Source organism: Nyctereutes procyonoides, unplaced genomic scaffold (assembly GCF_905146905.1).
Source record: "Nyctereutes procyonoides isolate TBG_1078 unplaced genomic scaffold, NYPRO_anot_genome, whole genome shotgun sequence".
NCBI classification, from domain to species: Eukaryota; Metazoa; Chordata; class Mammalia; order Carnivora; family Canidae; genus Nyctereutes; species Nyctereutes procyonoides.
Genome location: NW_026575020.1, coordinates 23,597,387 through 23,614,199, shown reverse-complemented (window position 1 = coordinate 23,614,199; position 16,813 = coordinate 23,597,387). Strand labels below are relative to the sequence as shown.

The following is a 16,813-nucleotide window of genomic DNA, read 5'->3' as shown; positions in this document are numbered from 1 at the left end:
ACACTTCTGCTAGTGCTCAAGTAGCTTTTTTGACAGTTACAGCAAGGGTTGCTCTCTTACAATCCATCACTTTTGTGTTGTGTTGTTTGCATATACTTAGATGTGTATCTGCTTGGTGCTGATGAAATTGTTTAGTGACTAATTTTAGATATTTTAGAACAGTGTTCATAGCATTTTATTGTGTAGGATACCACATATGCTAAGTGAAATTGGTACTAAAACAACTGCTAATTCTAAGGAGCCCTTGTAATTTTTAAAAAATAGAGTAGGGTAGGGGCACCCGGATGGCTCAGTTGGTTAAGCGTTTGCCTTCGGCTTAGGTCATGATCCTGGGGTCCTGGGATCAAGCCCCACGTCAGGCTCCCTGCTCAGTGGGGAGTCTGCTTCTCCTCTCTCCTCTACTAATGCTCTTTCTCGGGTGTTCTCTCACTCTCTCAAATAAGTTAATAAAGAAAATCCTTAAAATAAAATAGAGCAGGGTAGGGTGTTAATATTGTGTTATTTGAATTTCTGTATGCAGTTTGTTTTCGTAATACACTGTTTATTGCTTGCTTGCCTGCCACTTTGGAGAAATACTCTTAGTTGAGTGAACATGAAATGGGCTCCTGCCCATGAAATGATTTGCCTGTGGATGGAGATGTTCAGAATCAGCAGAATGATTCAGTAATTTGTAGAAATATTAGATAGGGAATTTATGCAATAGATGGCTAAATAAGTGAACTTAGGTAATTCTTTAGAGTCTGTGATGCTTTGATACTCCTCTTTGATCTGTAGCCTCTATTTTCTGTTGTGAGGACACCGTTTTTCATGTTAGGTTGCTTTGGAGCCTTGTCAAAAGAGTAATTTTTTTGGGGGGGGGGGTTCTGTTTATTGGGAAAAGAAACAGAGCTAAAAAGCTACTATAAATTCAATACTACTCTTAAGTAATTTGTATTCGAATGATCACAACTACATCTTTCCAAGTGTTTATTGGTTATTTGTATACCTTCTATGAATTTCTCTTTTTCCACTGAATAGTTTGTTCTTTGTTGATTTGTATGTACACTTTTTGCTTGGTTTCTTTTTTTTAACTTTATAGGTTTTTTTGTTTTAGATTTTGCTATTTAGATATTTAAAATTTGTATGTAGCCAATTCTTTTTCTTTTTGTCTCCAGCTTTTTTGGTCATATTGCTCCTACCCAAGATTTTACTTATTCATTTTATTGAGATATCATTCACATACCATAAAATTCACTCTTTTATTCATACATACAGTTCAGTGGTTTTTAGCATCTACAAAAAATTGTGCAACCATCACCACTATCTAATTTAAGAACATTTTTGTTGTCCCTGAAAGAAACCTCATATCTGTTAGCAGTCACTCCTTATTCTAGATTCTGATAACTATGAATCTATTTTCTGTCTCTATGGATTTGCCTATTCTGGACATTTTATATAAATGGAATCACACAATATGTGACATTTGTACCCAGAATGTCTCAAGATTTTTGAAATAGACTTTTATATATTTCTTAGTAATTTTCTAGGTTAAAAATTTTAGATTTTAAAATATTTCTGGATTAAAAATTGCATTATTCATTTATTTTTTATGTATTCTCACTCTTTCCTAGTCACATTACTTATGAGCTAACCATTATTAATGGTTGGTTTATACGTATCCTTCCATTCGTATCTACTTGCTCATACAAATATTCAAATTAAAATATACATACGTACATAGGGCAGTGATGGTTATATTTTAAAATGAAGTCATATATATTTTTAAGTACTCTCTACACCCAGTGTGGGGCTTGAACTCATGACCCTGAGACTAAGAGCCACATGCTCCACTGACTGAGTCAGCCAGGCACCCCAAAATGAAATCATAATATACACATTACTCTGCATCTTTACTTAAGTGTGTATCTTGGCTGTTCTTCAAAATAGTTGGTAGAGATCTAACACATTCCTTTAAGTGTTAGGTAATATTCTGTTACACTAACGAGCCTCATTTACTCAACCACCTCACACTGTGAATGGATGAATGCTTAGGTACTTAGATTTTTTTTTTCAAATTTTTGACCTTACATTTAATTCTTAAGTAAATATGTTTGTTCATATATTTTTGTTAACTGATGCTTTTAATAAATGTTTATATTTTAATATTTTAAAAGATTTTATCTGTTTATTTGACAGAGAGAGTACAAGCCAGGGAAGCAGGAGAGGGTGAAGCAGGCTTTTTGCTCACCCAACACAGGGCTCTATCCCAGGACCCCGGGATCATGACCCAAGCCGAAGGCAGATGCTTAACTGACTGAGCCACCCAGGCGCCCCAGTTAACAGATGCTTTTGATTTTATAGACTAGAATTCCAAAACTGGGATTTGTTATTAAGTTTTTTTTTAAGATTTTATTTATTAATTTTAGAGAGCACATGCGCAAAAGAGAGCAAGCTAGTGTGCTTGAGTCAGGGGGAAGGGCAAAGGGGAGAGGGTGAGAGAGAATCCCAAGCAGACTCCCTGCTGAGTGGAGTCTGTCATGGAGCTCGATCTCATGACCCTGAGATGCCCTGAGCTGAAATCAAGAGTTGGATACCCAACTGACTGAGCTACCCAAACAACCCTGTATTTAAAAATTTTAATAGTTATTCTTAGATTTACATTCTCCAATATTTGTAGCATGTCACTAATATGACTTAGAATGACTGCTTTCCCACATTCTTACCATGATCACATGTTTTTCAGTCTTTAATGACATGAAAAAGAGTGTCTCATTTTACTGCTTTTGATTAGTGAGGTTCAGGATCATTTCTGTTTTGTGGTCATTTGCATGTTTTCTTTTGCATGTCTATTGATTTCCTGTACTTATTTTCCTTTTTTTTTTTTGCCAGTTTCTCTATTCACCTATGGACTTTTTGTCTATTAGTCTCTTACTTTATGATACTAAACTTGATTTAGAAGAATCTATTATAGTTTCCAAATTGTTAGGTTTTTTTGGTGATTTTTAAAGATTTAATTGTGGTTAGAAAATGGTAGTACATATTTGCTTTAAAAAGTATTCTGTGGGGAATAAATTCTGTGGTTACTGGAGAAGACTGTGTATCATTTCTTTAGGGTACAGAATTTAATGTAAATGTTTAAAACTGCATTTAGAACTATTCTTGTAGTTCATGAGAATTCCTGTAGGAGCTTGAGAGTCTCCTATGAGTATACTGAGCTCCCTGAACTATTTTTTTTTTTAAAAGATTTTATTTATTTATTCTTGAGAGACACAGAGAGAGACAGAGGCAGAGACACAGCCTGAGGGAGAAGCAGGCTCCATGCAGGGAGCCTGGTGCGGGACTCCATCCCATGACTCCAGGATCATGCCCTGGGCCACAGGCAGGTGCTAAACCACTGAGCCACCCAGGGATCCCCAAGCTCCCTGAATTCTTAAGTAGCCAATAGACTGGCAGTGTGACATCCTCCTAGGCATTGGTAATCATTTAGTTCTTTATTATAAAGCAAGCAAAGAGCAAATAAAGAAATAGAACCCTAAGCACATTGGACTGGGCTCAGTTATACATTGTGGACTATATGTGAACTATATGTGAGAAAAGGTTCTCTCTTTTAGTTTATAGTTTTTGTTATTGTGTTTTTATTTTACTAGGAAGGTAGTATAATGGCTTAATACAATAGATCTTTATTATACTTATGAAACAGTAATGAGCTGCTGATCTGAATAGCTCTGTGGGATACGCCCCTCCTCTTTGTGGTTTCTTAGGACCTTGGACAGCAAAGACTGCCATTTTTAAAACATAGGTTCTATGGAAGTTGATCCTATTCTGCTGGCCAGAAAGGAAAACATGGGAAATCATGCTGAGGCTTTTTATGGGTCAGGCCTGGAAATGGCACACTTTCACATTCCAGTGGGTAGAACTTAGTCACATGGCTCTATCTAACTGCAAGAGAACCTGAGAAATATATCTATATCCTCCAGGAACCAAGACATGAAGGAGTTAGGAGAAAGAAGAGGAGTCAAGGATGGCCTAGACTGCTCTCTCTTAGGTTTTCCAGTTATTTCTTTAGGGATGCAAAGCTATATATCCAGAGTACCTGTCCACTAGGAGAATAATGCAGGCTATATGTGCTGCAAGAAGAGGTGTGGAACCTTAGTTGAGCTTGAAATAAGAATAGAACTTAGAGTTGTTCAGGTCTGGGTGATCAAGAAAATGGATGTTCAGAAAAGTTAGTTAGCTAGAGACTTGAAGATTTATTCAGGTGTTGATAAGAAATGAGGATGAAGAGGCAGATGTGAACAGTCTGGAGGATACTGTGAGACAGTTGGGATTGAAACTATTCTTTAGGCAATAGGGAAAAGTTTAGGGGTAAAGGTGAGATATACAAAGTAGTGTTTTTGACTGATAAAAGGAAGTTCCAAAGTGGGAACTGGATCAAAATAATGTGAATTTAGCTTTTAAAATTTTATTTACTTATCTATATTGTGATAAAATAACCTTTTTAAGTGTACAATTCAGTGGCATCAAGTACATTCATGGTGTTTTGCAACCATCACCATTATCTATTAGTGAACTTTTTTAAGTCTAATTCTGTACGTTAAACAATTAACTCCTCATTCCCCAATCTCTAACCCCTTGTAGCCTCTATTCTATTCTTCGTCTCTCTCAGCTGCCTATTCTAGGCACCTCATATCATGGAATCATACAATATTTGACCTTATATGTCAGGCTAATGCCATTAAAATGTTTCAAGATCCATTTTGTTGCATGATCAGAATTTCATATTGTGGCTGAATCAGTATTCCATTGTATGTATATATGACTTTTGTTTAGGTCCTAGAAATTTCTTGTGTTCAGTGGTATTTCATTGTGGTTTTGATTTGCATCTTTTAAAAAACAATTTAAGTTTATTTTAAGAAGTCCCTGCATCCAACGTGGGGCTCGAACTCTCAACCTTGAGATCAAGAGTTGCATGCTCTTCTGACTGAACCAGCCAGGTGCCCTGATTTGCATCTTCCTAATGACTAACAATGTTGATCATCTTTTCATAAGCTTATTGGCCATTTGTATATCTTCTTTGGAGATGTGTCTATTGGAGTTTTTTGCCCATTCTTTAATTGGGCTATTTATTTTTTGTTGTTGTTGAGTTGTAGGAGTTCTTGATAGGTCATGGATGGTAATCCTTTATCAGATGTATGATTTGCAAATGTTTTCTCCCATTTTGTGGACTGTTTTACTTTCTTGATAGTGTCACTTGATACAGAAAAGTTTTTCTTTTTTCTTTTTTTTTAAAGATTTTATTTATTCACGAGAAACACACAGAGAGAGGTAGAGACATAAAGGGAGAAGCAGACTCCCTAGAGGGAGCCTGATGTGGGACCTGATCCCAGAACCCAGGGATCACGACCTGAGCCAAAGGCAGATGCTCAGCCACTGAGCCACCCAGGTGCCCCAAGGTTTTTCGTTTGACGAAATCCGTTTATTCATTTTTTGTTGTTGTTCCTAGTGCTTTTTTGTTATTATATCCAAAGGAAACTGCCAGATCCAGTGTTGTGAAGATTTTCTTTAATGTTTTATAGTTTTAGCTGTTTAGATCTTTGAGCTGTTTTGAGTTAAATTTTACATATGAGGGAGAGAAGGGTCCAACTTCATTCTTTTGGATCTGGATATTCAGTTTTCCTAGCACCTTTTGTTAAAAAAACTGTCCTTTCTCCATTGAATGGTGTTAGCACATTAGTTGAAAATAATTTGATCCTGTATGTGAGGATTTCTTTCTGGACTTCCTATTCTGTTTCACTGCTTATAGCTCTGTTCTGATACCAGTACCACAGTGTTTTGATTCCTGTAGCTTTATAGTAAGTTTTGAAATCAGGAAATATGAGTCTTCCAACTTTGTTCTTTCTCTGGATTGCTTTGGCTATTTCTTACTCCTTGAAATACCATATGAATTTTCGGATGGGTTTTTCTATTTCTACAAAAAAATGCTTTTGGGGTTTTGATAGGGATTGCATTGAATCTGTAGATTGTTTTGGGCATTAAGGACATTTTAACAATGTTAGGTCTCCCAGTCAGTGAACATGGGATGTGTTTCCATTCATTTGTGTCTTTAATTTCTTGTAACACTGTTTTGTAGTTTCATTGTGTAAGCTTTCACCATCTTGGTTAACTCCCAAGTATTTTATTCTTTTTAATGCTGTCATCAGTAGAATTGTTTTCCTCTTCAAGTGGTTCATTGCTAGTGTCTAGAAATGTGACTGATTTTTATGTTGATTTTGTATCCTAGATCTTTGCTGAATTTATTATCTCTAATAGGTGCATGTGTATGTTTAAGGTCTTCTACAAATAAGATTCTGTCATCTAAGAACAGAGGCAGTTTTACTTCTTCCTTTCCAATTTAAATGACTTGTAACTTTTTTTTTCTTTTTCTTTTCTTAAATGTTTTGTCTAGGACTTCCCCTAATAATGTTGAAAAGAAGCAGCAAAACTAGGCATCCTTATCTTGTTCCCCTTGTTAGGAGGAAAGCTTTTGGTCTTTCACTGTTGTGTGGTGTTAGCTGTCCTCTTTTTATATATGGCTGTTACCATGTTGAGGAAATTTTCTTCTATTCCTATCTTATCCAGTGCTGTTATCATGAGAGGGTGTTGAATTTTGTCAAATGTTTTTTTCTGCAGCGGTTGCAAGGATTATGTGAGGTTTTTTTTTTTCCTCATTTTACTAACATGGTATATCATATTGATTGATTTTTGTTGTTGGAACCTTTTTTCTACTCTACAAATAAAGCCCACATGGTCATGTTGTATAATCCTTTTAATATACTGCTGAATTTGGTTTGCTAATTCTTGAGGATTTTTCATAAATATTTTTAGGGATACTGGTCTGTAGTTTCCTTGTAGTGTTTTTGTTCGGCTTTAGTATTAAGATAATGTTGCCCTTAATGGAAAGTTCAGAAGTGTTTGTTCCCTCTCCTCTAAATTTTTGGAAGTATTTGAGAAGGGTTGGTATTAATTCTTCTTTAAATGTGTGATAGAATTCACCAGTGAAACCTGGGGTTTTCTTTGTTGAGAGGTTTTTGATTACTGGTTTAATCTCCTTACTAAATCTAGCTTAATTCAGATTTTTTATTTCTTTTTTTTTTTTTTTTAGATTTTTTATTTCTTAATCAGTTTTGGTAGATTGTATGCTCTAGGAACTTGCCCATTTTGTCTGAATTATCCAATTGTTGGCATATAATTTTTCATATTGTTTTTTAGTCTTTTTTATTTCTTTAAAAACAGTAATATTCTCATTTTCAATTCTGTTTTTTGGTAATTTAGATCTTTTTTTTCTTCATCTAGCAAAAGGTCTTTCAAATTTCTTAACCCATTCAAGAGCCAGATTTTGATTTTGATTTTTTTTCTGTTGTTTTTCTATTCTCTGTCTTAACTGTAATCCTTTAATTTCCTTCCTTTTGCTAGCTTTGGATTTAGTTTGCTCTTCTTTTTCTAGTTCCGTAAGGTATACAGTTAGGTTATTGAATTGAGAGCTTTCTTCTTTTTAATGTGAGCATTTCCAGCTACAAGTTTTCCTCTTAGCACTGCTTCCACTGTGTCCTGTTTTTGGTGTTGTTTTCCCTTTGATTTATTTCAAGATATTTTCTAATTTTCTTTGTGATTTTTTTTTTCCTTTGGCCATTGGTGTTTAATTTTCACATATCTGTGAACTTTCCAGTTTTCCTTCTGCTGTTGATTTCTAGTTTCATTGTGATTAGGAAATTATTTCCTGTGATTTCAATCTCTTATAAATTTATTAAGACCTGTTTTGTAGCCTAACATATGATCTATCCTGGGTATTTATGTGTACTGGAGAAGAATGTATATTCTGCTGCTGATTGATTTTAGCTTTTGACGTGTTATATTTGAGAATACATGTAAGTAGAGTTGTAAGATTTTCATTTAGGTGAAAAGCAGAGGGGGAAATTTGTTAGTGAGCTGCAATTAGGGCTTGAGATCATAAAAATGGGTAACTTTTTCTCAGGAACAGAATTTAGAGCAATAGAACAGCCTTAGGTATATCTAGTTAGAAGGCTGAAGGTTGAATATGCGTGGAATTTTAGAAGAGAATCAATGGTTTGGCATAGATCATAACCAAGACAGTATAATATTTAGAAATATTTAGAAAGAGAATATGATCAGCTGAATTCAGGGTTGAGAAGTTAACTACTTTGTTTGGGAGGTACTGTCTCTTAATTTCCTTTAATAATTCCACAAAGACAGTGAAGAACAGATTCTGTTTTTTTTTTATTTGAGAAACATGTAAATGATGACAACATTATTTTTTTTTAAAGATTTCTTTATTAATGAGAGACACAGTGAGAGAGAGAGAGAGAGAGAGAGAGAGAGAGAGAGAGAGAGGCAGAGACACAGGCAGAGGGAGACGCAGGCTCCATGCAGGGAGCCCAACGTGGGACTCGATACCAGGTCTCCAGGATCAGGCACTGGGCGCTAAACTGCTGAGCCACCCGGGCTGCCCATGTAGTTTTAAAATATAATTTTTAGAGGATGATAATTTGCTATTTTATTACACAAATCTGAAATGTTAGAAACTGCGCATATTGTTGTTTTTCTATATTTGAATTCTATAGAAATTGTTTCTGGACAGTCTACGAAAAGCACTCGCCGGCCATGGAGGAAGCAGGCAGCTGACAGAAAGTGCTGCGATTGCCTGTGTCAAACTCTGTAAAGCAAGTACTTATATCAATTGGGAAGATAACTCTGTCATTTTCCTACTGGTTCAGTCCATGGTGGTTGATCTTAAGGTAATGCAGTTGTTATCTCTTAACTACAAATTTTAAGAAAACTAAAGGAAAAATAAACTTCTAGTATAAGTATTATTATGCTAGATCATTGTCAAAGATCATTGCTAACACTGAAGTTCTGAATCTTCTTGGATGGTAAGTTCATAAGACCTGCTTTTGTTATTTCTGTGTCACTCAGACTAAATTGGTTTTTACAGGATGATGAAAACACAGAATTAACTCATTTTGTTAAATTATAAATATTCAGACTTGGTTTTAAAATAATGTGGAAATTAGGGCCTGAAAGGAACCATTTCTGGTATAGTTTAGAATTTTATCAGACTGATGAACCACTTTGTTAGTGCTTTGTGCTTCTTCTGGCAATTGAATGTTATTTCCATGTATGTGGATGCTGTGTTGGTATTATTAAATACTAGTAAAAAAAAGTACTGCATGATTGTTTAAAGGCTTTTGTTTTCTTTTGGGATTTTCATAGAACCTACTCTTTAATCCAAGTAAACCATTCTCAAGAGGCAGTCAGCCTGCAGATGTGGATCTAATGATTGACTGCCTTGTTTCTTGCTTTCGAATAAGCCCTCACAATAACCAACACTTTAAGGTGAGAGTATTGGTTTATATCCAGTTGTGTTTACTATTACAACTTATGCTGTTGACCCTTACTTTATAAATGTGAAAAGACTAGAAAGATGAATTGGTATTTTTCAATATTATGTATTGATGTTAATTTTAAGACCTTAAGGATTTATTCTGTTTTTTAAAAACTTTTCCTTTCTGTTTCTTTTATCTTCATTTGTGTTTAATATTTTTCTCATAGAAATAATACACAGTTTTTTTCTTATCCCCTGTAGATCTGCCTGGCTCAGAATTCCCCTTCTACATTTCACTATGTGCTGGTAAATTCACTCCACCGAATCATCACCAATGTAAGTCCAAAAGGTATTGCTAAATTACTTAAAATTTGTTTTCCTTCCTTTCTTTCCTCTTGTATTTCTTTTTAAGAAAAACATTCTTGGTTTGTAAAAAGATTTTGAACTTAGATGTGTGGTATAGAAAGATTTCTCACAGGTGATATCTAGTAACTGATAAACGATTGTATTTTTCTTTCTTTTTTTAAGATTTTATTTATTTATTCATGTGAGAGAGAGAGAGAGAGAGAGAGAGAGAGAGAGAGAGGCAGAGACATAGGCAGAGGGAGAAGCAGGTTCCATGCAGGAAGCCCGATGTGGGACTCGATCCCAAGACTCTGGGATCACGCCCTGAGCCAAAGGCAGACTCTCAACCGCTGAGCCACCCAGGCGTCCTGCGATTGTATTTTTCATATTCAGTTTGACCTGAGGGCCTTTATTGAGAAAGGTAAAGTTAATAGGAGCCTTTGGAAAGATTAAACTTAAAATATTTTATTTGTATCAAAAGCTCTTGAGAACAGTGCTACTGAGACTATAATTGAACATTTTCATCCCCAAACTTTTTACATACTACATACTATTTTAATACTCCTAGCTTTTTCCTTGCATGTGATATTTTCTGACTTGTTACCTTACCATTTTAAGTTAAAAGTAGTAACTGTTTATGTTGTAGGCCAGAATGGTACATTTAAAAAATGGTGAGATCATGTTTGATTGTACTTTTTAGTAGTCTTCCTTAAATAAATGAAATATTAACACACTTAAATAGAGGTGTTGATGTGATACAAAAGCATATCAGACAAAATTAAGCTCATTAAAGGATACTTGTGAAACCTTTGACTCTGATGAGAGTACATTAAGTAGAATGATAGTGAAACTATCAGATTTGGACCATGAATTTTAACTATTTGACCATTACAGAGTCTCACTGAAGACATTTATGGAAATACTTTGAGACATTTATGGAAATACTTTGTCTTGAAATCACATGAAGTTTTTCTTAGATATTTGGACTCCTAATCTTAAAATTCTACCAAATTCTGTTCTTCTGGTTAGGAACAGTAATATTTTGAAGGTTCTCTAGCTCTACTTTTATCCATTTATGTGTAAATTGGTCAACGTTTTCTCCCTTAAAAAGGGCTTTAATCATTAATTAGGTATATTTGTCCTCTTTATAATCAAATTTGATTTTAAGAGTATATCTTCTGATGAGTTAAAAATTCCTCCCCATATTCATTTGCCTTGGATGTATTGAATTAAACCAAATTCTATTTCTTTTCTTTTTTCTTTTTTCTTTTTTCTTTTTTCTTTTTCCTTTTCCTTTTCCTTTCCTTTCCTTTTCTTTCTCCTTCTCCTCCTCCTCCTCCTCCTCCTCCTCCTCCTCCTCCTTCTCCTTCTCCTTCTCTTTCTCCTTTTTTAGAGAGGGAGCAGGGCAGAAGGAGAGGGAGAGGGAGAACCTTAAGCAGGCTCCATGTCCAATGTAGCCCAACATGGGGCTCAGTCTCAAAACACTGAGATCATGACCTGAGCTGAAATCAAGAGTCAGGTGTTAAAAAAAAAAAAAAAAAAAGAGTCAGGTGCTTAACTGAGCCACCCAGGCACCTCTGTTTTCTCTTTTTTTATTTCATTTTCGTTACCCATTCCTGCAGGAGAAAAATAATTCTAAATCTATTTAGTGACATGTTTAGTTTCTCAATGATATGATAGTAGCATTTTGGGCAGGGCAGTTCTTTGTTGTACAGGACAACCTTGTGCGTTGCTAGACACCTAGTATCCCTGATCCTCATTTCGTTAAATGCCATTTGGGCCACTTTCCTCCTCCAAACCCCAGATATACTGAACAACTAAAATGCCTTGAGGGAATGATATGTTCCACAGTTGAGTAACAGTGGGTTAAATAATAGGTATAAATAACTTTTCATGTTATTTTCTCGAAAGAGAAAGCTTAATGAATCTGATTGCAGATAAGGTATGTTTGTATTAAAAACTTAAAAAGTTTTAATTTTTGCCAGGGTAGTGAACCCCAAGACATTGTATTCTCAATGTTTACTTTCAAGGCTGTTTTAAGAAAAAAAAAAAAAGAGGTGATTTTGCTTCTCAGGTTTATCTGTAATTCAGAATTAAAATATTATTATGTTTCTTCTTTGACTTATAATACTAAAAACATTCCATTTGTTAGAGTGGATGGTTCTACATAAATGCTTAAAAAGTGTATTTAATAAACCCAAGTATATGATTTTTTAATACTTTGTGGCTAGTTACTTTAATTGTGAAATATTTTTGTCTACAATTGAATATATAGAGCACTTTCAAGCATGGACTTGGCACTGCTGTAAGTGGCTGAGCTGCTCCTTTGTGGGTTTAAAGCATGCCTGGAGTGGTACTTCATGCATGCCTCAGTGTATATGGTGAAGTGGTTGTGCATCCTTCTGTACTCTGATGAGTACTGCATGTGTGAAGGTGGAGTGTGTCTGTATCAGAGGTCATGTCAATATGAAGTCTATTTTTATAAAAAGAAACCTATATTGGCTAATTTTTAAAATACTTAGCATCAGTAACCTTCAATGAATGACAAAAAAGCATAAATTTGAGTCTATAAAGCGTCTTTTAAAGGTATACTTTAGATAATGATACTTTATCATACTGTAGAATGTTTGACAAATTATTTCTTGTTATGTTTGGCTTTTTTCTTCCTGTGGTTGAGGCTAATAGATACTGAATCTGAAGTACTTTCTGACTGAAAACGACTATATATAAAGTAATTATGCAGATTTATGGAACTGACCATTAAAAAGTCTCACTGAAGACGGTTATAGAAATACTTTGTCTTGAAATCACATGAAGTTTTTCTTAGATATTTGGACTCCTAATCTTAAATTTATTCATTGATTCTTGGTTCAATACACACCTCATAAGTTCTTTTCTTCCATGATTCTTTAGCCAAATTCACAGATTTTGTTTCTTACTGTCACACTGTCATATAAGATACAAATTTTACTGATATGTTTTTGAGGGGTTATGTAAAATTGATAATACTTTGCAGTTTGTTTTCTTTCTGGGAAACATTCATACTCAATTCATAAGTACAATGTTTAGATCTAAAATATTCTGTTTCTTCCTAAGGAACCTGAAAATCTATTCACTACTTGAATATTACTATACTGTAGACTATCAGCTTCAAAAATGGTACCCCTAGTTCTGTAACTTTTTTTTATCACAACATGCTGTAAGAGATGAATTAAAGTTATAAGATCTATGTTATGTACTTAATCTTTATTGGCTTCCTTTAGGTTAAATTAGATATGTTGTTATAATTGGGAAATTAAAGAAATAGTAATACATACATGTGACCCAGATATCTTAGCGATCAGCAGAACATGCTGTAGCTGTATAGTATTTAGTATTCTATTTTTTTTTCCTTATGGCAGTTTGTTGTAGTTTCCTTATAGATAACTCACATACTGAAAATGATAGTGGTCTCTTCTTACTGAGAGGTTGGAAAAGTTCTCTCCAAGGCACTTGAAAATTTACTTAACTATCTCTTGAAGAATTGCCATAGTTTGCTCATACTATGTACTTGCAAAAGTATTGCATTTGTTTGGCAGTAAACCTAGTGTTTTCAAGGAGGAAAAAAAAGAATTGTCTACTTTAGTTGACTAGTTTCAGAAGGGACACATTTAGTAACTGCTTAAAACACTATAATTTTTGCCAACTACATGATGCCTAGTTTTTAACGCACATTTTATTTGAAAGTATATCTTTAACTTTTACGTTAAAATGAATAAATTTTTATATTATAAAAAATGGCAGTTATGAAAATCACTAAATCTTAAGTTAAAATCATATTATTTTAACAGATGCATCTGGTGTCATGTTACAATTTCAGCAACTATCGATACAGCATAATAGTTTGGATAGGATGTTATATGGGATGCATATCTCTTTAGTTACTAGTTTCTGACAAGATATTATGGGATCAGGAGAATGAGTAGGACAATTGTCTCAATGCATTTTGTGATCATGAAGCCTTTGGGCTTTAAGCTGATTAACACAAGCTGTATAAATTAGTAAATATATGGTAATCAAGTTGTGTTGATTGCTTGGGCAAGTCAAATGACTAAATTGACCAAAGGTTAAAAGGGTCCATTTTATAGCCAAACTGAAACTTGATCATTTGTTAGGAATTAGCTTAAATAAAGTAAGAGTTGGGGGAATAGCAGAAACAACCTTACTATCCAAAGAGAATTTATTTCTTCCCTCACAGCTTTGGGGTCCCTTCCTATAAATAGAGTTCAGGATTCAAATTGTGTATTGTAAGTTAATCATATAATCTACTATCCAGTACCTAGAGTTTGTAATCTAATTTTAAGGTAATATAACCTAAAGTATTCTAGAATTATGGGTGAAGAAATTAGAAGTTGAAGTTGAGAAATAACTTCGTTTTGGATGAGAAGGAACCTAGAAATAGGGTGTGACACCCTTACGTCCTCTTCTTGTGCTAGTTGCATCATTCTTCCAGGTACTTCCTATGTAGCGGAGTGTCATAAGCTGGAAGCCTATGTTTGAAGTTGCCCCATGCTGTGCATAATCTCCATATGGAATGAAAATTCATCCATTTTTGTAGTAACTGATAGATGGACTTTATAACTTTAGTGATTTTCGTAACAAAGTAATGAACTTTATTTTTTTTTCAAAGTAATGAACTTTAAAGTTAAATTAGATACTCTTCAAATAAAATAGGCATTAGAAACTAGAACCAAAGCCAAACAGGTGAAACTGAAATAGATAAATATTTACATAAAAAAATTATCTTTATACACTAATTAGGTATGATCAGTTTGTCTTTGTGATGATCATTAGTCTTTTTGTGTATTGTACCATCATTACATATCAATTTAAGATTATAGGTTTACTAATAGCTTTATTTCATTTACTAATTTTGTGTTGTACTTACCATTGTTGTTTGTAGGCATATAAGTGATGGTTTTTCCACTTATTCCTTCAACATTGTGTTGAACCACTAATCTTTTTTAAAGCTTTGATAATTAGCATTCTTACGTGGGAAAATATATACTATATACGTATGTTTCTGAAATGTGTAAAATATTAAAGTTAAAAAAGGAAAAAGATTGGCTACAGAATTAGCTCTCTAAAGACTGTTTTTCAGATTCATTAACTTATCTGTTAGAAAATCAGTCTTATATTCTTGTGCACATGAAGCAATTTGTCTCATCATTATTGTATTTTAAAATAAATGTATGGGTAGGTGTTTGAATTAAAGATATTATTTGAAGACTTTGGAAATCATGGTGTGTGTTTGCATGGTCTTAGAAAGTTATTCACAGAAGGATAAAACATAAGGCTACAGTGTTAACCAGAGCGTAGAACTCATGCAAATTTGTACTTTTCCTCTCTTATGGTCTCTGTTTTTCTCCAGTCTGCATTGGATTGGTGGCCTAAGATTGATGCTGTATATTGTCACTCAGTTGAGCTTCGAAACATGTTTGGTGAAACACTTCATAAAGCAGTGCAGGGTTGTGGAGCACACCCAGCAATACGAATGGCACCGGTAAGATTAATCATAATTTGAATCCTACCTTCTTCCTATTGCATTTTCAGTATCTCTATCCTATTCCTGCTTTTTTGATTATTTTAGAAAATCAAATGAGTCCCTTCTTTTCTATAACTGTGGTATGTTGTATATTGCAGTATTATTGCAATGCTAGTTATCTGTTTTTCACTATTTCAGTTAATTGAACTTATTTTTCTTTTTCTTTCTTTTTTTTTTAACTTATTTGTCTTAGAGAAATATTCTTACAAAATGCTGTTAAAATCTTCTTTCTTTTCTTTTCTCTTTTCTTTTCTTTCTTTTAACTTTCTTTTTCCTGTAGCTTTTCCTTAAGAATCAAAATATTTTGGTTTGATCCTCATCTTTGGGGATGAGTAAGGGTGGCTTGACTCCTAGATTAAAATGAATGTTTCTACTAATACACAGTTTTGCCTTTTGGATACTGAATATTCCCTGCATAGGAAATTAGAAGTAAAATTAAACATTTTGATTTAAAATAAAAATATTTCATGTTTCAGCAAATATGCTTTGTGTGTTTTAAAATGATAGGCACTTTGTATTGAAGTTTGTGTTTAAACTTAGTAAAAGGAGTGTTTTTAAATTAGGTATTCTAATAGATTAATCTTCTTGTGGAATTTTAAAACTCATGGAACCAATTTAAACAGAGGATTATAGGGCAGCCCAGGTGGCTCAGCGGTTTAGCACCGCCTTCAGCCCAAGGTGTGACCCTAGAGACCTGGGATCGAGTCCCACGTTAGGCTCCCTGCAAAGAGCCTGCTTCTCCCTCTGCCTGTGTCTCTGCCCCCCCCAATCTCTCTATATATATGTTAAATATTTTATTTATTTATTCATGAGAGACATATATATGCTTCATTTTATTTTCATATGATTTATATATATATGTCTCTCATGAATAAATAGAATCTTTAAAAAAATAGAGGATTATAGGATTGTAGAAGTCATTTCTTGGTATTTGTGTATAGCAAGAGTATTACACATGGCAACTCTTGACATTGATTGGTGGTGCTTTGTCTTCTGCTTATTTTCTGTTCTTATTGGCTGCTGTTGCTCACATGATCAGATGCCAACCAGTCACTGTTTTGCAAGGGCTTCTGTAGCTGTATGACCCGTTGTAACTACATCAGAAAAGTTCTTAGTTTCTTTGACTTTTCTCTGTATAGTTAGTTATAGTCACATCATGTCATTTCAAATGAAAATGTAGCTTTTTTTTTTTTAAGATTTTATTTATTTATTCATGAGAGACACAGAGAGAGAGTCAGAGACACAGGCAGAGGGAGAAGTAGGCTCCATGCAGGGAGCCCGATATGGGACTCGATCCCGGGACTCCAGGATCACACCCTGGGCTGAAGGCAGGTGCCAAACCCCTGAGCCACCCAGGGATCCAGCATGTTTTTACCTATTGGTTTTATCTAGTAAATTATCTACTTCACACTTATAATTTAAACAGCTTCCTCCCTGGCATGCTTCTTTTTTCCCAAGTTCCCTTAGTAAAATATTTTGGTTTAATAAAGTTGTAGTTCACTCTTATCCAGTCATCAGTAATTGTT

General features: G+C 34.2%; 1 protein-coding gene across 5 annotated transcripts in view; it reads left to right on the top strand.

Annotated features, from left to right (window-relative positions):
* The window catches only part of NF1 (neurofibromin 1), a 266,110-nt gene that overhangs the window by 82,787 nt on the left and 166,510 nt on the right, over positions 1-16,813 (top strand). For all 5 annotated transcript variants that reach the window (XM_055317047.1, XM_055317054.1, XM_055317038.1 and 2 more), the window contains exons 9-12: positions 8,598-8,771; positions 9,247-9,369; positions 9,620-9,694; positions 15,114-15,245. In XM_055317047.1, the coding sequence (XP_055173022.1) occupies positions 8,598-8,771; positions 9,247-9,369; positions 9,620-9,694; positions 15,114-15,245 (504 nt within the window). The remainder of the gene's footprint in view (positions 1-8,597; positions 8,772-9,246; positions 9,370-9,619; positions 9,695-15,113; positions 15,246-16,813) is intronic.